General features: G+C 50.2%; 1 protein-coding gene across 1 annotated transcript; it reads left to right on the top strand.

Annotated features, from left to right (window-relative positions):
• Nucleotides 1–521: 521 nt before the first annotated feature.
• Nucleotides 522–22,719, top strand: LOC130475494 (leucine-rich glioma-inactivated protein 1-like). Its single transcript, XM_056847283.1, has 9 exons — nt 522–712; nt 3,252–3,323; nt 4,900–4,971; nt 9,102–9,173; nt 10,697–10,768; nt 12,701–12,870; nt 16,736–16,900; nt 17,574–18,079; nt 22,351–22,719. The coding sequence occupies exons 1-9, from the start codon at nt 522–524 to the stop codon at nt 22,654–22,656; spliced, it is 1,626 nt and encodes a 541-aa protein (XP_056703261.1). The 3' UTR covers nt 22,657–22,719.
• Nucleotides 22,720–27,547: the final 4,828 nt, after the last annotated feature.

The raw sequence follows: 27,547 nt of genomic DNA, 5'->3' as shown, positions 1-27,547 counted from the left end.
GTCTTCAATTTGCAGGATCTGAGCAAGGCTGTCAAAGAGAGGACATTCTGGAGGACTTTCATTCATAGGGTCGCCATGAGTCGGAAGCGACTTGACGGCACTTCACACACACACACACACACACACACACACACACACACACACACACACACACACTCCCCCCGCCCGGTCCCTGCGCGTTGCAAACGAGCCGGCGCTGCCAAGCGGAGCCCTGCGTCCCCATTGGCTGGCGGCGATGCGTGTGTGTGTGTACGCGGCCGTGATGCATCCGCAGAGCGGGGCGAGGAGCGGAGCAGAGCCGGGAGGGCGAGGAGCGGGGCCGGCTGCGTCTCCGCCGCCCGCCCGGAGGGACCCACCGGAGACCTCGAGGGAGGCGGCTGGCTCCTCCGGAGAGCGGACCCGGTCCTTTTCCTTTTGCGACCCCCCACCCCAAAAAAAAACCACAACACCCCTCCGAGGGATCCGTTCTGCCCGGCCCGGCGCAAAGGACCCCCGGGGGTGGGGGGGGGGGGGGCCCGCGGATGGGCCGGCGCCTGGGGCTCGGCGGGGCCGGCGCCCCGCTGCTGCTGCTGCTGCTGCTGGCCGGGCCCGGGGCCGGCCGGAGGCCCCCGCGGAGGAAATGCGCCCTGGGCTGCTCGTGCGCCAAAGACGCGGCGCTCTGCGAGGGGGCCGAGGAGATCCCGAAGGAGCTGCCCCCCAACCTGGGCTCCCTGTAAGGACCCTGTCCTGGGCGGGGGGGGGAGGTTTGATCCTCCACGCGGGTCTCTCTCCTCCCTCCCTCCCTCCTTCTTGATCCCTTCCTGCTTGGTTAGGGTGGGCAATCGGGGGTTGACGGGGGAGGGTCTGGGGTATACCCCGGGATGGGTCTCTCCCCTCCATCCCTTCCTCCTTCTTGATCCCTTCCTGCTTGGTTAGGGTGGGCAATCGGGGGTTGACGGGGGAGGGTCTGGGGTATACCCCGGGATGGGTCTCTCCCCTCCATCCCTTCCTCCTTCTTGATCCCTTCCTGCTTGGTTAGGGTGGGCAATCGGGGGTTGACGGGGGAGGGTCTGGGGTATACCCCGAGATGGGTCTCTCCCCTCCATCCCTTTCTCCTTCTTGATCCCTTCCTGCTTGGTTAGGGTGGGCAATCGGGGGTTGACGGGGGAGGGTCTGGGGTATACCCCGAGATGGGTCTCTCTCCTCCTTCTTGATCCTTTCCTGCTTGGTTAGGGTGGGCAATAGGGGGTTAACGGTGGAGGGTCTGGGGTATACCCCTGGGATGGGTTTCTCCCCTCCCTCCCTTCCTCCTTCTTGATCCCTTCCTGCTTGGTTAGGGTGGGCAATTAGGGGTTGATGGGGGAGGGTTTGGGGTATACCCCTGGGATGGGTCTCTCTCCTCCCTCCCTTCCTCCTCCTTGAGCCCTTCCTGCTTGGTTAGGGTGGTCAATCGAGGGTTAACGGTGGAGGGTCTGGGGTATACCCCTGGGATGGGTCTCTCTCCTCCCTCTCTTCCTCCTCCTTGAGCCCTTCCTGCTTGGTTAGGGTGGGCAATAAGGGGTTGACGGTGATATGGAAGAACCCTGCCTGAGACCCTGGACAGTGGCTGCTGCTCTGAGTAGACAGTACTGGTTTTGATGGACCCAGGGTCTGATTGAGTATATGGCAGTTTCACGTGTTCATGGTTTTGGGGAGGGGCTGTGGCTCAGTGGTAGAGCATCTGCTTGGCGTGCAGGAGCTCCCAGGTTCAATCCCTGGCATCTCCCGTTAAAGGGACTAGGCAAGTAGGTGATGTGAAATACCTGTACCCGAGACCCTGGAGAGCCGTTGCTTGTCTGAGTAGACAATACTGAATTGGATGGACCAAGGGTCTGATTCAGTATAAGGCAGCTTCATGTGTTCACCTAAATACTGGGAGGAGTGCAGAGCAGTGCTGGTTCTGGTTGGAGGTGGGCTTGAAGTTACCTTGGACTGGGTGGGGGTGGAAGCTCTGATCTCTCTCCCCCCCCCCCTTCCAGCTTGCAGTGATGAAGGCTGTCAGTTGACTGAGATGGGTCTGTAAAACCCTAGAGATCTGCTTCCCTGGCTAATCCCCATCATCCACCCCCTTCAAGTTTATGCATGGGAGGTTTTACCTTGGATTTCCCAGTCTCTAGATGCACATTTTCCCCATCTGAATTCGCAAAACCTCCCATGCATGAATGGCCATAGACACAGGGGCTGAAACAACCCCATTGGAACCTAGAAATCCCTTACCTGTGTTCCTCTTCCACCTAATCCTCACCTCTATCGAACAGCCCTTTGCTAACAGCTGAGAGGCAGGTTGGAAGGTACCTAGTGGGGCGGCCTTCCTCTATGGCATCTAAAGGGGTATGATGTTTAGTTTGGAAAGAAGGCGGTTAAGGGGAGACCCATGATAGAGGTCTATAAAATCATGCATGGTGTGGAGAGAGTTCTCCCTCTCTCGTAATACCAGAACGCGGGGACATCTGCTGAAGCTGGAGGGCGAGAGGTTCAAAACAGATAAAAGGAAGTGTTTCTTCATACAACACATAGTCCAATTGTGGAACTCCCTGCCCCAGGATGTGGCGATGGAGTGGACATGTTCATGGAGGAGAGGGGTATTCATGGCTACTGGTCAAAATGGATACTAGTCATGATGCACACCTGTTTTCTCCAGGATCAGATGAATATGCCTATTAGGTCCTGTGGAACACAGGCAGGACGGTGCTGCTGCAGTTGTCTTGCTTGGGGGCCACCTAGAGGCACCTGGTTGGCCACTGTGTGAACAGACTGCTGGACTTGATGGGCCTTGGTCTGATCCAGCAGGGCTTTCCTTATGTTCTTATGAGGTAATATGCGCTGGACCCCTGGAGGGAAACTGCAGAGACCCCTGGGTCAGTGCTTGCCTCTCTCTGGCTGATAGACACCTGCTCTGCACTGGCCTATCTAAAACAGATCCCTAAAAGGGAGCCTAGAAAGGGGTTTTGAAAGCTGTGTTGTACTCCTGGTAGCGATGGGTGGATTCCTGCCAGTTTACCTGGAGATGCTACAGGAAGAAAGAGGCAGAGGGGCTAAAAATGGCTCTCCAGTGGGATGGCTGATTTTGCCATCTGGTTTGGGAAGCACAACTTCCATCCTGGTTGGTTCTCGAGTGTCTTTGAGCTAAGCAGCCCTGAGTCAGGGGCTGACGGGGATGGTCGTGCCACCCCTGCTGCTGAGGCCGCCTGCAAGCCAGTCCTTGTTCACATCCGGCTTCCCTCTCTCCGCAGGTCTCTCATTCGCTCCGGATTCACAGAGATCTTGGAAGGCAGTTTTCACCATGTGCCGACGGTTCAGCTGCTGTAAGTACCCCTGGGTTGCATGAGTGGCGGGTGCCGGGGCGCGTGTCTGGAGATGCCGATTGCAGGTTATGGAGGGGGTGTGCGGGAATTGGCTTTCTGTTGACCTGTCTGCCTGGCAGTGTGTCTAGTCTGTATCACCCCATGAGTGTGAATTCCAGTTTGGAACCATCGGTTTGTGGTGAATAAGAGCAGCGGACTCTAGGTTTGATTCCCCCATTCCTCCACATGCAGCCAGCTGGGTGACCTTGGGCCAGTCACAGTTCTCTCTGAACTCTCTCAGCCCCACCTACCTCACAAGGTGTCTGCTGTGGGGGGAGGAAGGGAAGGAAACTGTAAACCAGCTTAAAAGGTAGAGAAAAACGGCATATAAAAAAACCCTCTTCTTCTTCTTACCTTCAGTGAGCCATCGGTATGAGTTTCACTAGCATGAGTGTGTGTAAAAGGAACGTGGATGGACTGGTGACCATTTTGATTCGTGTAGACCAGGGGTGTCGAACTCATTTGTTATGAGGGCTGGATGTGACATAAATGCCACTTGGCCGGGCCATGCCTCACCAGCCTAGATCGTGATGGGGTGGTGGAGTGATGGCTGCCTCGGCTGGCTTGCAAGCCGGATACGAGCTCTCAAGGGACCATATCCAGCCCGCGGGCCGTATGTTTGACACCCCTGGTGTACATCATGCAGGGATGTGTCTGTCTTCAGTATCCAGGTACCCCTGTGAACCTGGCTGATGAGGTCGTACTAGTTTACAAGCCCTTCCTTGTGAGCATGCCAATAAGAACATCTTGGTGCCAATCTGATAATTGGCGGTGTGTGTGCCAATGAACATTTTTCTGTAGGCAAATGAATTCGCACATTTCCACTGGTGCTAATTAGCCTGTGCTCCGATCTGCCACCTGTGAACAAGTACAGCAGAGGATAGGACTCACAATAAGGGGTTTAAATTGTGGGAGGAAAGGTACCAGCTGGATATTAGGAAAAATGTTTTTACAGTAAGAGTTGTTCGACAGTGGAATCAGCTACCTAGGGAGGTGGGGAGCTCCCCCTCACTGGCAGTCTTTAAGCAGAGGCTGGACAAACACTTGTCAGGGATGCTGTAGGCCAGAGCTTCCCAAACCTTTTGAGTCATGGAGCACTTTTCAGGAGATAAATTCATCACAGAGCACTAATTTTCACCTAGCACCTACAGGTATATACTAAACCGAATGACAGTAGTATTTTTCTTTTCATTCTCTTCACGGAGCACGAGGAGATGTTTTGGGGAGCACCAAGTGCTCCTTGGAGCTCAGTTTGGGAACCTCTGCTCTAGGCTGATCCTGCATTAAGCAGGGGGTTGGACTAGATCGCCTGTAGGGCCCCTTCCAACTCTCTATGATTCTATGATTTCTAGGCAATAGTAGCAGTCGTGTGGGAATTGTAGAGTATCTGGTAGTGTCTGTACAGGACTTGATCTACTTCTCATGTTAGGTGTTTCTCCCCATCCCATCCCAGACTTGATTGCTTCCCTTCATTCTTCTCTGGATCTAACCTGCTTGCTTCTCTCTCTCTCTCTCTCTCTCTCCCCCCCCCCCCCAGCCTGCTCACATACAACTCCTTGGACCAGATCGCGAACAATGCCTTCGATGGACTTGTACACCTGGAATACCTGTAAGTGTGCAGAGATGTTAGGGCAGGGCTGGAGGGGAGGGGGCCAAGCGTGCCACTGGTGTGTGGTGGTGGGGGGGTAACGTGGGGGGAGTGCAGGAGTAAGCGTTGAACGATTGTGATTAATTTTATGGAAAGGTGCATATTTAGACATTCATCTTAGGTTTTATAGTTTTCTACCTTCTTGACTTGGATGTTGTTTTACCTATGGTCGGTTATGCATGGGTACTTTTATTAATGCTCGCCCCCGGTCTGTCTCGGTTGTTCTTTGGAGTTATGCATGAGTTTTCCGTCCATTAGAGGTGACCTCGCTGCCAGCCCTCACAAATCCCGGGTCTCTCCGTTCCTGTAATAACCCTAGTCTTCGATCTCCCCTGAGATCAACCAAGGCAAAATCACCATGCATAAGCTAAAGCGTGCATCAGGGGAGTTTTTTTTTCGGGGGGGGGGAGATGACGTTATTCTCACAGTAAGCTGTACAGCCAATTACAAAGTTGTGTTTAAAGGGGCGGGGACAAAAATGCTTCCTGATTTTTGTCTCTGCCCAGAGCCCTTTCTGAGCAGACATTTCCAAAAACAAAAGGGTTTTAAAATGTTGCTTGGTTCTCTTGCCCCCCCCCCAATTCCTTTTAAAGAGCTCCATTTTTGAAATTGTTTTGTAAAACATTTTTGTAAAACGGCACTTGGGTTTTTGCGGGGGTGGGGGAGGGGAACTGGGCGTTTTTCTCACAGCAAGCCCTACAGCCAATTACAAAGCAGAGTTTTCAAGGGGCGGGGAGCCGCTTCTGGATTGGAGCTTGGAGACTTTGCTGTTGCATAGTGTTTTTTGGATTCGCGACAGAAGTGTGGGTCGAGCGAGCATCGAACCCCAGGTAAAACTCCCAAGCACAAATGACCTATGTTAGCCTCTCTGAGCCCAACTCTGTTAAGAAGAGCAGGATAAAAATGAATTGATGATGATAATAATACAGGCATACCTTGTTTTATTGTTTGTCGCTTTATTGCACTTCACCGATATGGCGTTTTCGAGCACGTCTATGGGCGCCATTTTTGCAACAGGGTGTGTTTACTTTATGTCTCTGTGTCCCATTTTGGTAATTCTCTCAACATTTCAAACTTTTTTCATTATCATTACGGTAATTATTTTTTACATAATGCTTTTGCATGCTGGATAGGCATCACTTTTATATGCTCTGGGAAACTAAAAAAAAAAGTGTGAGACTCACTTTATTGCGCTAGTCGCTTTATTGGGGTGATCTGGAACCGACCTTGCAATATCTCTGAGGTATGCTTGTTATAATAATGCTCAGAGGCCTTTTGAGCCCATTGTGAAGTAGACATGTCAACTTTTGAAAAATCTTTGGCTGGTTAATCCTTTGGCTGCCACCAATTAAGCATCCTTTCAACTGGAATGCATTTGCCTTGAGGCTCTGAAAGGAAGGGCTTACATAGGCCTCCTTCACCTCTCTGTCTGGAAGCATCTCGGAGTTGTGCAGACGAAAGAACCCTGCCTGGCTTTTTCCTTCGCAGCCCTGCCACAGTCAGGAATTGTCTTGTGCAGTTGTGACAAGTAAGGCCTCCTGAACCTTGAGCCAGCGTGGCTTAGTGGTTAGAGCGTGGGCCTACAATCTTTGGGAGACAGGTTCAAATCCCCACTCTGCCATGAAAACTGATTGCATGACCATGCTGACCTCTCTCTTTTTCTCTCATTGTCTCTCCTATCATTGTGTCTCAGCCTAGCCCACCTCACAGGGTTGTTACAATTAGTGCAGGACAAAAGATTGATGTTTTACACTGCTTTAGGCTCCCACTGAGGAAAAAGACTCCCAGCCTAGCCTACCTCACAGGGTTGTTAGAATCAATGAAGGACAGGAGGCTGATGTTTTACACTGCTTTGGGCTCCCACTGAGGGAAAAGTCTATTTATAAATACGTGGACATACTGTATTTACTTGAAAGAAAGGCTACCCTGAATGTAAGATGACCTTCCAAATGTTATACACAAACAAATTATAACTGGATGTAACTGTAACTTGTATGTGAATGTAACATGACCCCCCCTTTTGAGGGCATACCTGTAGGGTTGCCAGGTCCCTCTTCACCATTGGCAAGAAGTTTTTGGGGTGGAGCCTGAGGAGGGTGGGGTTTGGGGAGGGGAGGGACTTGAATGCCATAGAGTCCAATTGCCAAAGCGGCCATTTTCTCCAGGGGAACTGATCTCTATCAGATGGAGATCTCCAGCTAAGACCTGGAGGTTGGCATCCGTACATACCTGGGAAAACGTAGTCTTGCATTTGAGTAAAGACAGTAATATGTTCATGAATAGCAGGAGATCTCCAGCTAAGACCTGGAGGTTGGCATCCCTACATACCTGGGGGAAACCTAGCCTTGCATTTGAGTAAATACAGTAATCTGTTCATGGAACTTCTAATGGGTGGTCAGTTAAGATCCAGATTCTGCCCTCTGAGGAAATTATGAACATTCATTAACATTGATTCGTCTCGCTTTTTAACCTGTCCAGTCCCCAAAGGCTCAGGGATTGCTCGAGCAGGGGAGAAGAAAGCCATCCCGAGGCTGAGCAATCCACACAGTTTGTTGTGGATGATTGATTCCTGCTTCCAAATATAGGCCAGCTATCCAGTGCGGCTCAGTGCGGCTACATCCAACCCAACAGATCTGCCAGCTGAGCACAGGGACAATACTCCTTCCAGGATTTTTATTCATCAGGTTTTTGGGTTGCTTCCTTTGTGCCCTGATCTTCATTAGATAAATTCAACATGGCTTTCAGACACAGCGGTTACCCCGAGCAGTCTCCCAAGTAGACGTTCATCAGGCTTAGGGGGAATAGCCTTCAGACCAGGGGTGCCAGCGTGGAGTAGGGGTTAAGAGTGGTGGACTCTGATCTGGAGAACCGGGTTTGATTCCCCACTCCTCCACGTGAGTGGCGGAGGCTAATCTGGTGAACTGGATTTTGTTTCCCCACTCCTAAGATGAAGCCAGCTGGGTGACCTTGGGATAGTCACAGTTCTCTTTGAGCTCTCTCAGCCTCACCTACCTCACAGGGTGTCTGTTGGGGGGAGGGGAACGGAAGGTGATTGTAAGCTGGTTTGATTCTTTCTTACATGGTAGAGAAAGTCGGCATATAAAAACCAACTCTTCTGCAATTTTTACAAGGGCTGGATATGACATAAATGTCACTTGGTCGGGCCGGACCATGCCTCATCAGGCCAGATCTGGACTGGGGCGGGGGCTGCCTTGGATGGTTCTCGGGCCGATAAGAGCTCTCAAGGGTCCGGATCTGGCCCGTGGGCCCTACGTATAACACCCCTGCTTCAGACTGGTCTCTGGGCCTTGCACAAAGCAAATTCTTTAGCACCATTGCCTGGTGACCAGGAAAAGACGCCAGGATGAGACTGTGTGAGTAGGGTTGCCAAACCTCAGGTACTAGCTGGAGATCTCCTGCTATTACAGCTGATCTCCAGCCGATAGAGATCAGTTCCCCTGGAGAAAATAGCCGCTATGGCAATTGGGCTCTATGGTATGGAGGTCCCTCCCCTCCTCAAACCCCACCCTCCTCAGGCTCCGCCCCAAAAACCTCCCGCCGGTGGCGAAAAAAGACCTGCCAACTCTAAGTAAACCTCAAAATACCACTGCTAGAAGGCAACAACAGAGGAAACCCTTGGTCTCTGTGCCCCATTGGTTGCTCCCCCCACCCTGGGCTGCTGGTTGGCCATTGTGTGAAACAAGATGCTGGACTAGCTGTTGCATTAGTCTGAACCAGCAGAGCCCCTCTTATGCTCTACTTATGGTTATCTTTGGGTACCACTTAATGTTTTACTTTTATCAGGTCCTTCGTACTAAACCTTTTCTTTGTGCTACATTAACAGAAAAAAAACAATTATTTAGATAATTTAGTTTTAGTTTAGATTGTTTTGGTTTTATTTCAGTCAAAGTATTCTTGAGGATGCTGAGAATTCTCTGTTCTTTACAGTCCTCCCCTCAAATCAGGAGAGGGAATGTTAAGCCAATTTGTCCGTGCTTTACCAACCATGCTTTCCTGGCTGCCTTTGCAACTGTGAAGGTCTCTCATCATTCAACTAGTTGTGGCTAAAACTATCTTCTCTCTCCTTACAGGTTCATTGAGCACAATAGGCTAGAATCTATCTCCAAGAATGCCCTCCAAGGCCTAAAGAGTCTTCTCCATCTGTGAGTGGTTTTGGGATACCTTCCCTATCCCCAGCTTAGACCCTAAACCGGACCACCAACAATCCCAGTTCCTCCAAATGTTGCCTTATTCTCCTGGTTCTCCACTCCTCTTTAACCCTTTCTTGCTGATGACATTTCTGTCCCTCCTGTCTTCCATCATGGAACTCAAGGTGGCCTACCTAGGATTCCCAATTAGGGTTACTAGCTTCACGTTGGGAAATACATGGAGATTTTGGGGGTGGAGCCTAAGGAGGGAGTGGTTGGGAGAGGGGAGGGACCTCAATGCTATGGAGTCTAATTGCCAAAGCAGCCCTTTTCCCCAGGGGAACTGATCTCTGTTACCTGGAGATCGGTTGTAATAGCAGGAGATCGCCAGCCACCACCTGGACGTTAGCAACCCCATTCCCCGCAGGTCTCCAGTCCAAGCACTGTCTGGATCTAGACTTGCTTAGTTCCGTCAAGATGGTGACACAGTGTGCTTCAGATGGCACACCAGGCCTTTATGAACACGCGGAGCTGCCTTGTACTGAATCAGACCCTTGCTCTATTGACCGCAACAAATAAATAAATAAATAAGACCCTTGGTGCATCAAAGTCAGTATTTTCTACCCAGCGGCTTTCCAGGGTCTCCGGGTGAGGTCTTTCCCACCACTGCTGCCTGGTCCTTTTAAGTGGAAATGCCAGGGACTGAACCTGGGACCTTCTGCATGCTAAGGAGATGTTCTCTACCATCGATCCATCCCCACCCCCACCAAAACCACTCTCTCTGTTAAATAGAGCTGCCAGCATTTTGCACGGCCTGCCTCCTCTTTGATGACTCCAACGTCATCTTAACGCCTTTCAAACTTTCCTTCTTCTTACCTTCTTATAGGGCTGGTGAGGTGAAAAGGTGTGGGTAAGAGCACTGGTCAGGAGTCAGGGCCACTTTGGCCTGTAGGCAGGGGCTCCTGTGATGGAAGCCCCTGTGTGAAATAAGATTCCTTGACAAAGAAAAGTAATATATCAGAGAGAATGTTAAACTGAAACCCTTCTCTCTGGTTTTCTGTGTTAAGGGAATTGGGGGATGCATAGAGGGTTCCCTTCTCTAGATTGAGAATTTCCTTGAAATTTGGGGGGTGGAGACTGAGGAGGGTGGGGGTTGGAGATGGGAGGGACCCTGCCAGGGCAAATTGCCATGGACTCTACCCTCCAAAGCAGCCTTTTCCCCCAGAAGAATTGATTTATGTGGTCTGAAGATCAATTGTCATTCCAGAAGATTGCCAGGCCCTGCCTGGAGGTTGGTAACCCTGGCACACAAAAGAACATTCCATTCTCATGAGACCCCACTTGGGGTCTGAAGTCACTAATTTGTCCCCTCAGTGAAGAGCAGGCTTCAGTCAAACCTGGGCCCTACACAATTGGGCTTTTACCCATACCTCTTCCTAATCTTCACAGTACCCCTGAAACGTCTGACCGTTCTCAGGCCTGTTGATCCCACGGCTTCCACTGCCTCCTTATAAGGTTGTTCCTCTTCTTTCTTACAGGAGCTTGGCTCATAATAACCTACAGACCTTGCCGAGGCATCTGTTCCGGGGCCTGAATGCTTTGACCGCAGTGTGAGTTTGAGACAAAGGGAGGGAGTGGGGCTGGGGGTTATCGATATGGGAATGGAGGATATAGCAATTTAGCTTTCCCTCAGCTGCCACTCAGGGGTACAATCAAACCACACATAATTTATTGCCTAAGGGGGTTACTAAATTCCATACATTCAGCATGAACATCAATGATACGTTAGTGAATTGTGGACATATCAGCTCAAGGAGTGACAGTTAATTCAAAAAAAGTGTCAGCTTAGGCGGATCTGTGACGGAGCACAAATCTTGCCTTCATAAGGTCCCAGGTTCACTAACTGGCATTTCCAGTTACTTGATCTCTGGTAATAGAGGGATGGCCCAGCCTAGCTTGATCTCATCAGATCTCATAAGCTAGCAGGGTCAGTCCTGGCTAGTACTTGGATGAGAGACCTTCAAGAATTACTAGGGTCGCAATGCAGAGGAAGGCAATGGCAAACCACTTCTGTTAGTCTCTTTCCTTGAAAACTCTACTGGGTGGCCATACGTTAGCTGTGACTTGACGGTATTTTACACACACACAATAGAGGGTTGGAAAGATCTTTCTCTGCATGAGCCCCAAGGTGGACCAGTCGTCCGATTTGATGTTAGGCAGCTCAGGTCCCATTGCAAAAGAAGGCAAGAGCTGAACAAAGAAGGGGCAAACCGAATAAGCTTCATGGCCCTCAGTCCCTAATAATGAAATCAGCCAGTAGGGAGGAATACAACTGTAATTATGAAATCAGGAAGCAGAGGGGAATACGAGTGTCATGAAACCAGCCGCTAGAGGGGAATACAACGAAATTAGCCAGCGGAGTGGAATACAAATGTAGTGATGAAATCCGAGGGGAATGTGAATGTAATGAAATCGACCAGCAGAGGGGAATGTGATTGTAACGATGAAATCAGCAAGAGAAGGAGGACTGGTGGCCCAAGGGAAGAACATCTCCCTCCTTCCTGCTATGAGATGGAGGATGTAGACTAGATCCTCAGCTTGTGCTGTTCATGGGGCATGGGGTGTTCTTAGTGATTGTGAAGCCCTGGGGAAAAGTCAAGGAGGAGGTCCCAGAAGTACTCCCACCATCACTCCAATGGTGCCCTCTGCCAGTGACATGCAAGGGGCCTCGTTTGACCAATGCGAGGCAGGTGAGAGCCATCACCAGATGCTAGCTCCCCTCAGCCCGAGTGGGGATAATCAGCCCCTCCTGAGCCGGCGTCCCGTCCCGAGCCCCAAATGGCAGGCATGAGAGGACTGCCCGAGTCCCAGACAGGATACATGCAAGAGGCGGCGGCGTGAGCTTGCTTTTTTGCTTCCTTTGTGCTCTCCAACAGGGGGTGGGACCATAGGTAGCTTTGCCAGCTCCAAGTTGGGAAATACCTGGTGATGTGGGGGCGGAGCCTGAGGAGGGCAGGGTTTGGGGAGGGGAGGGACTTCAATGCCATTGAGTCCAGTTGCCAAAGGTGCCATTTTCTCGAGGTGGACTGATCTCTTATCGGCTGGAGATCTGTTGCAATAGCAGGAGATCTCCAGCCACCACCAGCAGGTTGGCAACCCTAATCATAGGTGATCAGCCCCTACCCCCCAGGTACAGAGACTGGGTAGGGTTACCAGCCTCCCAGTGGTGGCTGGTATCTCCTGGCATTACAACTGATCTCCAGGTGACAGAGATCAGTTCACCTGAAGAAAATGGCCGCTTTGGAAGGTGGGCTGTATGGCATTATGCCCCATTAAATTCCCTCCCCTCCCCAAACCCCGCCCTCCTGAGGTTACACTCCCCAAATCTCCAGGTATTTCCCAATCTGGAGCTGGCAACCCTAAGCCTGGGGCAGCTGCCCCTGTTGCTTACGACCACCCCTCCCTGGCCTAGATTCAGAACAGGGCCCACCTTGGGCTGATTGTGGTCTCGTTTGGCGACAAACTGCTTTATTTCTTGGCAGGGACTTGCGGGGAAATGCCTTCCACTGTGACTGTAAGCTGAAATGGCTGGTGGAGTGGGTGAGCTACACCAACGCTGTGGTGGAGCCGATAGAGTGCCGGTCACCCGCCGAGCTGAACCGCACCAACCTCGCTGAACTCCGCCCAGGGGGCTTCAACTGCATCACCACGGGTATGTCTTGCCATTCTTTGTGTTCCTCTCACAGAAGGGGCTCCCAGAGTCTCTTGGCTTGCCTAAGCCCTGAAGACCCTTCTGCTGTGGAACACAGGCAGGATGGTGCTGGTGCAGTCGTCTTGTTTGGGGGCTTCCTGGAGGCACCTGGTTGGCCGCCGTGTGAACAGACTGCTGGACTGGATGGACCTTGCTCTGATCCAGCATGGCTTTTCTTATGTTCTAATGTTCTTATGTTCTGCTCAGCGTGGTGTAGTGGTTAAGAGTAGCAGACTCTAATCTGGTGAAACAGGTTTCTTTCCCCACTCCGACCAGCTGGGTGACCTTGGGCTAGTCACAGTTCTCTTCGAGCTCTCTCAGCCCCACCTACCTCGCAAGGTGTCTGTTGTGGGGAGGGGAAGGGAAGGCGATTGTAAGCCAATGTTGAGACTCCTTCAAGATAAAGAAAATGTGGGGTATAAAAACCAACTCCTCCTCTTCCTCTTCTTCTTAAGACCTCTGTTTCTTCTTTTCCTTTCCCACTGTCTTTCTGTATCTTCCGGAACTCAGTGCCAGCAGGCAGAGCAATGCACAATCTTAGAGGTGAATTGGGCCAAAAGATATTACAGCAGGGACAACTAGATTCCCAGCCCAGTTAATTCCTCACCTCATTCTGAATGATGGCTTTCATCCTCTTGTCAACATAGTCTCCAACACGGGAGTCAGGAAAGATGTTGCAAAGCAGACATCGCTTTGAATGTCGTTTCCACTGCGTTTGGCTTACAAGTGTCTTTTACGTACCTTTGATCGTTTTGGTGAATGAGGCTCTTCGGTCCTCTTACGTTTTCTAACAGAGTGGTTCCTCAGTGGAACAGGCTTCCTCGGGAGGTGGTAAGCTCTGCTTCCCTGGAGGTTTTTAAGCATAGGTTAGATGGCCATCTGTCAGCAATGCTGGCTCTATGACCTTAGGCAGATCATGAGAGGGAGGGCATCTTGGCATGAAGTAGGGGTCACTGGGGGTGTGGGGGGAGGTAGTTGTGAATTTCCTGTATTGTGCAGGGGGTTGGACTCGATGACCCTGGAGGTCCCTTCCAGCTCTGTGATTCTGTGATTCTACGTCGTGCTGCAGCAGAGAAAAAGCTCTGTGCACTCAAGGGGAAAAATATTAAAACTCTGCATTGAGATATTCAGTGCCAAGGAAATCTGGCTCCTGGGACTCCTATAAATTATGCAAATTCGGAAAAAATGCATATGTTGCCTTATCGTCGTTAATTAGTTTTGTTTGTGCAAGTCATAGGGAGGGATGGTAAGGTCTGCAAACCAGTGAATGACCACTCAGAAATCCTATGGAGCCCCCTCCCCAAGGCACCGCCAACACCCCATGAATCCAATCATCACAGCCATAAGGACTACAGCCTTTAAAAAACAAGTTAACGGCTGGGATTTGCAAGATGCCGAAGTCTAGGGCCCTTCTTGTGTCTTTTTCATACTGTAGAGAATTTCCAAGTAACAGACTGGCGATGCGGTTGTAAGCACAGCCATACCCTCCTAAACCCAGCAATGTCAGTGGGCTCAGAAGGGTGTAACTCCACTTAGGATGTCACTGTGGGATTCTTATTTGCCAGATGGCGCTATGTCTTCCAAGCTGGCCGGTAACGCAGAAAGCAATATTCTTTCGAACAGAAGGTCACATAAGGTGAAGTGCAGGAAAGAACAATCAATTCTCTCCGGCGTGTTGTTTTTAAACACAATTCCTAAATAGCAGCTATGGGTGGGACACCAATTTGCATCACGACTATGGGATGGGGGAAGGGAGAGAAAGAGATTTAATTCTTTGCCTGGCTCAGTTCTTCCAGTCTTAAAGAGGGCTACTGTTTTCTCTGCTGGGGAAAACATTGAGTTTCCCTTTAGGTCACTTGTGCATTAATGGGGCAAATAGCAGCTTGGAGGGAGGGGGGATATTTGAGAGAGCATCACAGGGGAAAAGAGTTAACGCCCCACCCTTCCTCCATGCCATGGGGCTGGTCTGAACTGGTGCCTCTGCTAACTAGTAGGGTTAGAGATGCATTTAGAGATGCTGCAGCATCTTAGAATATGCTCATTTTGCACAGCTCTGATTCCAGTAGCTCAGACTTATTTGGACACACTGAAGTTGAGCTTTATTAAAAAGGTAAAGGGAGTGCCGTGTGCGAGCACCGGGTCGTTACTGACCCATGGGGGGACGTCACATCACGACGTTAACTAGGCAGACTGTGTTTACGGGGTGGTTTGCCGTTGCCTATACTTGTCTATACTTTAGTTGTCTAAACTAAAGTATAGACAAGTATAGTCTAAACTAAGTTGTCTATAGTATAGTTGTCTATACTTTACCCCCAGCAAGCTGGGTACTCATTTTACCCACCTCGGGAGGATGGAAGGCGGAGTCAACCTCGAGCCAGCTACCTGAAACCAACTTCTGTTGGGATCGAATTCAGGTCATGAGCAGAGCTTGGACTTCACTCTGTGTGCCTCGGGGCTCCTTTGAGCTTTTTTTGCCCTACATTTAAAATTTTGACACTCATTCTATGGTAAAGGTTAATTCACACTGGGAAATGTAGCCTTCAAGGTCTACCATTTGTTCTTTTGCAGGTTTATGTCATGGAGACCATTCTGTGTCCCACCCCCACCCCCAATGCATAGCCTAGTCCAGTACAGTCAACCCTCCCCCACAAACACACATTGACAAGCACAGTGGTTCCACCCCTGTGCCTGGTCGTCTCCTAGGGTTGCCAACCTCCAGGTACTAGGAAATCAAAAAATTGAGCACTTACGGCATAGAAAAGCTATTAAGCCAGTTTCAAGGAAGTGCAATCTTTATATGAGTCGCTAACAACTTATAATAAGCAGTGTGCTTCCAGCTAGTAAGGGTGCACCTCTATGGACATTTCTATGTTGCTATGTACAATTATGTACTACAATTATTGAAAAGTTACTTTTTTGCTTATTGTGACAACTTGTTAACAATTGTATAGCGGCAAGGCGCACCCTTGCTAGCTGGAAGCACACTGCTTACTATAAGTTGTTAGGGGCTCATAAAAAGATTGCACTTTCTTGAAACTGGCTTAATAGCTTTTCTATGCCGTAAGTGCTCAATTTTTTGATTTCCTAGTTTCCATTGGGGCACTAGTTGTTTTTGTTTGACTACCAAAACTCCAGGTACTAGCTGGCGATCTCCTGCTATTACGACTGATCTCCAGCTGATAGAGATCAGTTCCCCTGGTGAAAATGGCCACTTTGGCAATTGGACTCTATGACATTGAAGTCCCTCTCCAAACCCCACCCTCCTCGGACTCTGCCCCCAAAACCTCCCGCCGGTGGCGAAGAGGGACCTGGCAACCATATTGTCTGCATAGTGTTACCGTGTGGAGGTGGGGGTCGTGCACGCACACACACCCTTGTGATCAGCAACAATTCTGAAAGAAGCATCGTCGCTCATGCAGAGGGAGGGGGTTGCATGCGTGGCCCCTTCCTCCGCATGGTCACACTCTGCAGATGACCAGCAACGAGGCAGAAGCGGGGGCGGGGCCAGAGCAGTGCTGCCCGCTCTCCCCGCCCATTAAGTGAGTCAACATGGGGGGGGTTGTCTGTGGCGATTCCTTGTACTTACCAGGTGACCCAACAGAGGGGCCATTGAGACCTCTGCCGGGCTTCTGTGTGCTTGTGGGCTGCAGCAGTTTTTTAAAAAAGGATAACCATTATCAAACACAGCCCATTTAGAAAACAAGTGACCTTATTGATGAATTGTGTTCCCCCCACCCCACTGAGTTTTCCTCTCTGGACAGCAAAATCCAAAGGAAAAGGCAGGGATACCCTCCCGACCTTACTCCAACCTTCTTTCTTCTTGCAGACCTTGTTCTCTTCGATGTCCTGCCCTACCAGTCACTGTCAGTGGAAACTTTCACCTATCACGGGGAACAAAATTTGGTGATCGCCCAACCCTTTCTCGGACGTTGCATCTTCCTAGAGTGGGACCACGTGCAAGGGAGATTCCGCAGCTACGCCAACATCACCGGTGAGCTCCCAGCGGCAGTTAAAAGCTTCTGCCCTACGCTTTTGCGGAACAGATTCGCGGGGAAAGGTCAATTGTACTACACTGGCTGAAAGGGAATGGTTGAGTGTCTGTGCCGACTAGGGTAGCCAACTCTAGGTTGGGAATTTCCTGGAGATTTGGAGGTGGAGCCTGGGGAAGGTGGGGTTAGGGGATGGGAGGGACCTCAGCGGGCTATAATGCCATAGAGTCCAACCAGGAAGCAGCCAGTTTCTTCAGGGGAACTGATCTCTGTCATCTGGAGATCAATTATAATTATGGGAGATTTCCAACCCCCCCCCCCAAGGTTGGCAACCCTAATCTCATGTGCATATACTTTGCAGGGCAGTGTGGTGTAGTGGTTAAGAGCAGTGGACTCAGTGGTAGAGCCTCTGCTTGGCATGCAGAAGGTCCCAGGTTGAATCCCCAGGATCTCCAGTTAAAGGGACTAGGCAAGTAGGTGATGTAAAAGACCCCACCTGAGATAGGGTTGCCAGGTGTCTGTGGTGGGGAGAGGAAGGGAAGGAGAGTGTAAACTGGTTTTATTCTTCTTTTTAAAAGGTAGAGAAAATCGGCATTCTTCTCCTTCTTCTCCAGAGCTGACACTATTAAAGCGGCCCATCCTTGATCATTCTTTTCTCCCCTCCTTTTCCCCTAGGCTCATCCACCATCGTCTGCAAGCCCCTGGTGATCGACGGCCAGCTCTTTGTGGTCGTGGCTCAGCTCTTCGGAGGCTCGCACATCTACAAGCGGGACGAAGCGACGAGCCGCTTCCTCCGCACCCAGGCCATCGAGGGCTCGCGCATCCGCAAGCCCAACGACGTCGAGGTCTTCCGGGTGGAGGGCGACTGGTACTTCATCATGGCCGACAGCTCCAAGGCTGGATCCACCACCCTGTACCGCTGGAATGGCCACGGCTTCTACACCCATCAGTCGCTGCACGACTGGTACCGCGACACGGACGCCGAGTTCCTGGAGATCGCCGGCAAGCCGCACCTCATCCTGGCCAGCAGCTCCCAGCGCCCCGTCATCTACCAGTGGAACAAGCAGAAGTTCACGCCTCGCACCGACATCCCGGACATGGACGACGTCTACGCCGTCAAGCACTTCAAAGTCAAGGAGGATGTGTACATTTGCCTGACCCGCTTCCTTGGCGACTCCAAGGTGAGCCAGGAGTTTGAGGCTCCGCGGGGCCAGCTGGCAAGTCTCTTTTGTCACGTGATGCATGCCAGATCGGTTGCTGCCGTACCGTCTTTCAGCCAGTTTCGTTGGCGGTGCGCGAGCATGGCAGATGGCAGACCACAAGTTCCCTCTGCTAACAAACCACCAGTCAGTCAGTAATTTATTAATACGGCACATAGCCAGTCACATACAAAAGAATAAAATCGTCAACAGTTGACTAAAATCCCATCAATATTAAAAGCAGAAATTCCAGATATAAAGATATAAAATACAAGGATAAAAAGTATAAAATACATAAAATCCTAAGAGGGTGCTACTATATACATTAGTAATAAGGGATGTCATCCCAGCAATTTGAGCAGAATTGTATAGGAAGGGGAGATGCCAGGCTCGGAGAAAGGAAGGCGAGGAAAGGAAGCTGAAGGACTTCCATCCTTCCGTGAAGTTAGACATCCACCCACTCTGCCGGTGCTTTTAATGACTTCACTCTTGAGAAGCCGGTTGCTAGGCATCCTCCTTCCTTTCTCTCTGACTTCACGCTGTGCTTTGGAGACACTCAGAATCTCCTTGGCAGAACATGCAGCCAGAGATGAGATGCTCCTTCTCCTCTTCTGCATGCCGGAGGATTCGGGGAAGGCCCAGGCTGACTGTGGCAACCACTGTTAAAGGCGGGCTACCCAGATCAGCCGCAAGGGGTGGGCCTCTACGTTTAAGGGCCAAAATGCATGCTACGTGTGCCGCAAGTCAAGCCACGGGTGCCCAAGCTGACTTGTAGCTACATGTCGGATCGGGGGAATTAATCTTCGAAGTGTTCTGTTGCTCTTTTCGGCTTTGGATGCTGCAGAGGAGATAACGTTGCCAGCTCTGGGTTGGGAAATGCTGGGAGCCTGGGGGTGCGGAGCCTGGGGAGGGCAGTGTTTGGGGAGCGGAATAGGGTTGCTAGGTCCCTCTTTGCCATCGGCGGGAGGTTTTTGGGGTGGAGCCTGAGGAGGGCGGGGTTTGGGGAGGGCAGGGACCTCAACAGGTATGATTCCATAGACTTCATCCTCCAAAGCAGCCATTTTCTCTGTAGTCTGGATACCAGTTGTAGTTTAAGGAGATCTCCGGGCCTCACCTGCAGGTTGGCAACCCTAGTTTAGGCACTTTAAGAGATGCGGAAAGGGGGAGACAAGATCTAGCCCTACTCATGGCAATTTTAAATAGCTAATTTCCCCTCTAAAATGGTTTCAGCGGCCATGGGCTGAACTCACGCCCGCCGTTTTGTGTCGTTTGGCTCTCAATTGCAAGAGTCTATACTGTGCAAACATTTGATGAACACCCCATCGGTCCACACAAAATCCAAAAACAAGACCAGCGTGGTGTAGTGGTTTGGAGTGGTGGACTCTGATCTGGAGAACCGGGTTTGATTCCCCACTCCTCCACATGAGCCGCGGGGGCTAATCTGGTGAACTGGATTTGTTTTCCCACTCCTCCACATGAAGCCAGCTGGGTGACCTTGGGCTAGTCACAGTTCTCTTCGAGCTCTCTCAGCCCCACCTACCTCACAGGGTGTCTGTTGTAGGGAGGGGAAGGGAAGGTGACTGTAAGCCTGCTTGAGTCTCCCTTAAGTGGTGGAGAAAGTCGGCATATAAAAACCAACTCCTACTCCTCTTCTTCTTCATTAGAACCAAGGAAACTGGCACAAAACATTGGATGGTCTTTCGTATGTTCAATCTGCTGATTCCTTTTACTCGATTTAGCTTGTCTGTCTTTCACATTTTTTTTAAACATGCCAGCTAGTAGAAATAATAACAACAATAATCATCATTGACCCAGTAGTTGAATGATTAATTCCTCCTTTTTATAGTTTGCCCTTATGAGAGCATTTCTGAGGACACACAGTTCATGCTTCTTCACACAGACACACATCAAATGCAAACAGCTTGGCGTCTAACAATACAAGCTAAAATCTGCATGCTGTTTCATAGTTAGCTCTGTTTGAACACCAGAATGACATTAGAGTTGGCTGTTGCAGCAAAAACAGGGATCATCTGTCGAGATTGAGCAGGAAGGACCCAAACTGCTGTTAGATGTTTGGGCCGGCATAGAAATTAATTGCTGCTGCTTGTACAGCTGCTAACAAATGATTTCACACAGTTTATGTTCAGATGTCCCTTGCCAGTCATTTATGTCCCTTGCTCTCGGTCCCACAGATTTAAGCATCTCGTTGTTCCCCAGTATCGTGGCTTTCACACACAAAGTGTTATTTAAAAAAAAATATTTATACCCTGCTATTATTTTCACTGTAAGGCAGCATGGTGCAGCCCGATCTCGTCAGATCTCGGGAGCTAAGCTGGGTCAGCCCTGGTTAGTATTTGGATGGGAGACCATCAAGGAAGACCGGGGTTGCTGTGCAGAGGAAGGCACTGGCAAACCACCTCTGTTAGTCTCTTGCCATGAAAACCCCAAAAGGAGTCGCCATAAGTCGGCTGCGACTTGACGGCACTTTGCACACACATTATTTTCACTGGGGACCCAAAGCGGCCAACGACATCATTTTCCATTCTTCCATTTTAGCCTCACAACAGCCACAACCTAACCTGTGAGGTAGGTTAGGCTGAGAGAATACGACTAGTTCAGTGTCAGCTATGGCAGAATGGGGATTTGAACCCGAGTCTCCCAGATCCTGTTCCAACACTCTGAGAGCCAGCATGGTGCTGTGGAGAGCCAGCGTGGTGTAGTGGTCAAGAGCGGTGGTTAGGAGCGGTGGACTCTGATCTGGAGAGCCTGGTTTGATTCCCCCCTCCTCCACATGAGCGGCGGAGGCTGATCTGGTGAACAGGATTTGCTTCCCTACTCCTCCACATGAAGCCAGCTGGGTGACCGTAGGCTAGTCACAGCTCTCCTAGAGCTCTCTCAGCCCCACCTATCTCACAGGGTTTCTGTTGTGGGGAGGGGAAGGGAAGGTGATTGTAAGCCGGTTTGATTCTTCCTTAAGTGGTAGAGAAAGTCGGCATATAAAAACCAACTCCTCTTCTTTTACCCACAATGCCACGCCATTGTGATAATCACGTCCTAGCAGTGTGCCATGGCTGCCTTTTTTGTTATCAAGATGGACATCTGAGTTCAAGCTTGAAAGCTGCACCATCTGGCTATGCAACTGTCTCTGGATATTTATACAATTGTCCTATTCGGTTCAGCAGGGATTACTCCTAAACATACAAGGGGCGAGCAGCCTTAAGTATAGTGGTGGGTTGCAGTGGTGCTTCAGGAAGAATGCACTTCGCACACGCTCATGGGTTCTATTACTGCCTCCTGCTCTCAGCTCAGATCTGGCCATGCACACAGGCAAAGACACTGGTGGAGTTGCATCCAGTCCATATACATACACAGAGGTCCCAATCCAGCAGCAGAAGCTCCTGCGGCTGGATCTCTCTTGTTGTTTTAGCCCACCTCTACTTTCAAGTTACATTTTTTTCTTCATTGGGAATGAATTCTGGGACTACCCCCAGGGGTCTGCCTTCTACAGTGTCGGACCATCAATTCGATCCGTCAAGGTCAATACTGTCCACTCACACTGGCAGTGGTTTTCCAGTAGGGTTGCCAGCTCTGGGTTGGGAAATTCTTGGAGGTTTTTAGGGTGGAGCCTGGGGAGGGTGGGGTTTGGGGAGGGGAAGGGCACCAATGCCATAGAGTCCAATTGCCAAAATGGCCATTTTCTCCAGGGGAACTGATCTTTATCAGCTGGAGAATCAGTTGTATTAGCCTGAGATCTCCAGCCACTACCTGGAGATTGGCAACCCTACTTTCCAGGGTCTCAGGAAAAGGTCTTCCTCATCACCTCAGACCATGGCTCAATGGTAGAGCATCTGCTTGGCATGCAGAAGGTCCCAGGTTCAATCCCTGGCATCTCTGGTTAAAAGGACTAGGCAAGTAGGTGATGTGAAAGACCTCTTCTTGAGACCCTGGAGAGCCGCTGCCGGTCTGAGTAGACAATACTGACTTTGATGGACCAAGGGTCTGATTCAGTATAAGGCAGCTTCATGTGTTCATGTGATCCTTAACTGGAGATGCCAGGGATTGAACTTGGGACCGTCTGCATGCCAAGCATATTCACTACCCCTAAGCCATAGCCTCTCCATCTAGGAAGTTCAAGCCCCAGTTTGCCTTGTATTAGAATGCCCTTGCATGGCTGTTTGGCCCTTAAGCTAGTTCCTTCAAGCGCTTGTTTAGAAATGTGAGCTCCAACCCTCCATGCCCTCTCTCGCCCACAGGTGATGCATTGGGATGGATCCATGTTCCGAGACATTCAGCACATGCCGTCGCGTGGCTCCATGGTTTTCCAGCCCCTGACCATCGCCGGCTACCGCTACGCCTTCCTCGGCAACGACTATTCCTTCAGCCAAGTGTACCGCTATGAACCCATCACGGGTCTCTTCCAGCACTTCCAGGAGCTGAACACCCAGGCCCCGCGCTCCTTCGCCCACCTCCACGTCGACAAGCAAGACTTCCTCATCGCTTCCAGCTTCAAGGGCAAAACCCACATCTACCGGCACGTCATCATCGATCTGAGTGCCTGAGCCTGTCCACAATGGGGTTCGGGGGTGTCGAATCAGGAGGCAGCCGCCGTAGGGAGAGGAGGAAGTGGAGGCAGCCACTGGGGGGAAGTGCAATACCCGAGATGACCACTATGGTGACCGCACAGGAAGCAGACGCTGCTGAGAGTGCAATTCCCCAGTGGCATGAGAGAAGAGGGCGCTAAAGAACAGCTCGCCCGTGGGTGGAAGACAGGCAACTGAAGACCACTAGAAAATGTGGCAAATGGCAACCAGATCAGTCACCGGAATACCATTCTCTGTCTCTCTTAAAAGTCAATATGCATGAAACCCTACTGGTTGCTGGAGAAGGTCGCAGTGGAGAGAGACCAGCACGCTTTGCAGCAGGGCTTAACCAAATATCTCGACAAATGGGGCGTGCCGATTGGGAGAGGCGTCACTTTGCCTGCAATCCCTCCCAATCTTGCTTGCCATCCTGTTGTTTTCGCTTTGTCGTTTCAGAAGATTCCCTTAAAAAAAAAAAAAACCTCATTTCTCACCCTAAGTTGAATGAATCAGATTACTGGCTTGCGTTTCCCACCTCGCCTGCTCGCATCCATTCCCCCCCCCCCTCGTCAACAGATGCCATGAGCCACTGAAAATCTGCTTGATGTTGCCACTTCCTTGCAGAATTATCTTCATCCTTCTAAAACGATTATGGGATTTTTTTTCTCCCTTAATTCATTACCAAGGGGCATAAATCCAGCCAAATTGAGCCAAACCTAAGTGACCGCGATGCAGTGAAATCTCAGTCACTGGGCGCGAGATAAGCAGCCTGATCCGATGCATGTTTACAGAGGAGTAAACCCTGCCTGGGTGGAAGAGGGGCTCGCCCCCAGGTCGGCGTGTGCAGGCCCGCCGCTTTTGTCGCAACTAACTTCTGCTGGAATGCATCAGACACCTTTTAATTGCAGTTTTACTATTTAATTTACTTTTTCCGGGACAATTTCAGGCACTGCACGGTGCCGGATACTAAAGCACAAGCTTAGCGTTAAGCACAGAAGGAAGCCCCCCATAATTATGGGAAAAGAACTGCTGCGGGGGAACAGGGTAGACGGAGTCATTGATGCGATGGGTGGGTAGAAGAGCACACGGGATAGGAGAAGCTCCCCCGGAGAGGGGGGGTCTGGGAGCCCAATGGAGTGGTGCACAAAACCGCCATTTATCCTTGTTGCCTGTAAATAACCAGCATGTTTATTCAAATACGATCAATCAACCTCCTTCCAGTAGCGGGCAGCTACAAGGAAGACATGCCAACGTATTTATTCCCCAGTGAGGATATGGAGCTGGTATAGTTTGGGCTAGGGATACACTAGATTGTCTCCTGCCAAAGAGGGCCTGACATGCTCTTCTGTCTCTCGTTCATGAACTGGGATCCCACGTACAAACATTGTAAATTAAAAAAATAGTATATTGTTTGTGAGCCCAAGTGTTATTTTCTCGGTTTCATCTCGTGCAAGTGCCTGAAGAAGAAGAGTTGGTTTTTATACTCTGATTTTCTCTGCTTTTAAGGAGTCACAAACCGGCTTACAATCGCCTTCCCTCCCTCTCCCCACAACAGACACTTTGTGAGGTAGGTGGGGCTGAGAAAGTTTGGCGAGAACTGTGACTAGCCCGAGGTCACCCAGCAGGCTTCATGTGGAGGAGTGAGGAAACAAACCTGGTTCACCAGATTAGAGTCTGCCACTCTTCACCACTACACCACCCTGGGAAGGGGGAAATGGCCAGGAAAATGATTTCCATAGCAACACAGAAGGAATTTCCCAATGTCTTTATGGTCTTTACCATAGAGATCAGGGGAAATTCCTAGTGCATCACCAGGAAGTGGCATTACTGAGACAATGCTAGCTTGAACCCAGCAGACCCCCAGTGCGATTTCCCAGTGGTGCGAGGAAAGAGGGTGCTGAAGAACAGCTAGAAGTGGAGTGGTTATGTGCAGGGCTTCTGGGAAGCTAGGAATAACACATGCACATACACGCATGAAAACAAGGCTGCAGTAACCTTCCCAAGGGCCTAGCACAGCAGTAAAGGGTTTGGGAGGGACTTCTTTGGGGTACATATAAAAACCAACTCTACTTCTTAAATTTGTGAGACGTTCTGTGGAAATTAGTAGGATGGGCCACTGGTTCCGAGGATTGTTCATTAACGTGGGGACATCGCCAGAGCGATTGCATGTAAAACATGCACCGATTCAACTGCGGTGCTGGCAGGAAGAACTTACTCGTGAGATCTTGAACGTGCCCAGAATTTCATTTAGGCCTGGCTCACAGCTGCTTCAACTTGGAGATTTAAATGTGATTAAGTTGAATTAATTGATATTTTTTGCACATTTTTTTAGCAGTTGATGTTTGAGCTCATTCAGTTAGACAAGCTTTTTAAAAAGGGGTTTGCTGCATTGAAACACCAGCTGCTTACACAGGCTTTCGTTCAGCGGCGTTGGACCAAAAGTTACTGCTGACTGGGTTTAAAGGAGGTGTGAGGCTCTCAAAAGATCACATGGGATGGGACCTTGCCTGTCAGCGTCATGCTTCAGTCAGATCTCAGCTTTGGGCTGGGAAGGCATTAGGGAGGAATTTCTGTGTTGCTTAGCATGCTGGCTTGGGGAGTCCTTTGTGTATAGGGTTGCCAACCTCCAGGTGGTGTGCAAAAAACAAATTAGCCTGCTGCCAAAGTAGGTAAAAACCAAGTAACAGTAGTAACAACCAATACCACGTATATGCAAAAGGTATATGCAAAAGAGATACTCTCTCATACCAACGTGTGAGCTAGTTACATAGCAGCCCATGTTGTATCCTGAGGAAGGTTTTTCAAATCGAAACAGGAATACCACCAGATTCCTGTATTGTTATTACGCCTATGATACAGGTCAAGGGAACCGCAGCGTCCAAGCACAAAAGCCACACAGCACGTCGTGACGAGACTTGTTAAGAAGACCGGCTTTCACAAGTTATATTTGGTCTCTACTCTTGGACTTTATTGTGTGGGACTCTTGGCATACGGTCCCAGATTTTTGTATTTGTCACGTATATTGAATGTGCTTTATGTACATTTCCACCTGAACGACACTCACCTTTTGCATATATGTGGTATTAGTTGTTACTGCTGTTACTTGGTTTTAACCTCCAGGTGGTGACTGGCAATCTCCCGCTACTGTAATTGATCTCCAGGTGATAGAGATCAGTTCACCCAGAGGAAATAGCCGCTTTGGCAGTTGGACTCTATGGCATTGAAGTCCCTCCCCTCTCCAAACCCCGCCCTCCTCAGGCTCCACCCTCATAATCTCCAGGTATTTTCCAACCTGGAGCTGGCAAGCCCTATTTGTGCAAAGTGCCGTCAAGTCACAGCTGACTTATGGCAACCCCGTAGGGTTTTCAAGGCAAGAGGTGGAAGGTGGTTGGCCATTGCCTGCCTCTGGGTGGGCTGAGAGAGTTCTGAGAGAACTGTGACTGGCCCAAGGCCACCCAGCAGGCTTCGTGTGGAGGAGTGGGGAATCGAATCCAGTTCTCCAGATCAGAGTCCACGGCTCTGAACCACTACACCACGCAGGCTCTGATCCGCACTTTACTACCTCTGAAATGAAGTAAATCCATAAAAGATAAGTCCTTTTTAAGCCCCACTTCAGATCTACACTGCTGTTCTAGTTGCTGAGGATGAATGGCAGTGGCATCTATTGTATCGGTTGACAAATATCCCTTTGAAGGATGCCAAGCTCGTAGACATTACAGGACTGGGTTGTGAACTGCCCTATTAGCCTCTTCCAAGCCGTTGGAGGGGAGGGCCCTGAAGGGAAAAGTCCAAAAATGTGCTTTCCTGCTTCGCTGCTCACTTAAAATTCATACATGCAGCGATGGAGAATGACGTTGGGAAGTGCATGCCCTCTCTGGCCCCTGCTGCCTGAAATAAACGTCTATATGATAGGGTAGGCCTTGTTTCTAGCTCCTTCCTAAAACCATAAAAAGGAGCAGCTTTGCCAAAAAAAACAGGAAGGAGTCCGGCCTTGGGCCTTGTTTGCATCCGACCTTTGCTGCCCCTGGTTTGCAAGCAGGAAGCTTTAGCCAGCTAGCGTGGCGGTTTGAGCTGAAAAGTCCTGGTTGCGACTGTCACCAAGCTACCTCGGGGTCAGCTCTCTGGTCCCCCATTGCTGGCTAGGATTGCCAACCTCCAGGTGGTTCCCGAAGGTCTCCTGGAGTCATGACTCATCTCCACAGAGTTCAGCTCCCAGGATTATAGCTGACCTTCAGACTGGAGAGATCAGTTCCCCTGGAGAAAATGGCTGCTTCGGAGGGCAAATTCGATGGCATGATACCTAGGGTGGCCAGCTCCGGGTTGGGAAATACCTGGAGATTTTGGGGGCGGAGCCTGAGTAGGGTGGGGTTTGGGGAGGGACTTCAATGCCGTAGAGTCCTATTGCAAAGCAGCCACTTTCTCCAGGTGATTTGATCTCCATCAGCTGGAGATCAGTTGTAATAGAAGATCTCCAGCTAGTGCCTGGAGGTTGACAACCCCAGACTTCATTGGGATATAATGCCATGCAGTCCACTCTCCAAAGCTGCCATTTTCTTTGGGAGAATTGTTCTCTGTAGTCAGGAGATCATTTGCAATTCTGGGAGATCGCAAGGCTCCTCCGGGAGGTTGGATCCCTAGTTTCCAAAGGTAATTCCACCTGTCCCAGCCCAGCAAGACACTTCCTTTCAGAAAAGCAGCAGCTTTTATTACACACACATATATATATATATTTAAAAAATTGGACATGGATGGGAGACCCCAGGACAACATCAAAAGGACCAGCCTGTCACCGACAGTAGAGAGGAGCCATTTTATGGAGAAGGACAAGAGGCAGAATTGGTTTCGGAGGGGAAGCGGCCATTTTCTTGAC

The sequence above is a fragment of the Euleptes europaea genome, chromosome 3, assembly GCF_029931775.1.
Source record: "Euleptes europaea isolate rEulEur1 chromosome 3, rEulEur1.hap1, whole genome shotgun sequence".
Lineage (NCBI taxonomy): Eukaryota > Metazoa > Chordata > Lepidosauria > Squamata > Sphaerodactylidae > Euleptes > Euleptes europaea.
This window is presented reverse-complemented; position numbering and strand designations above follow the sequence as displayed.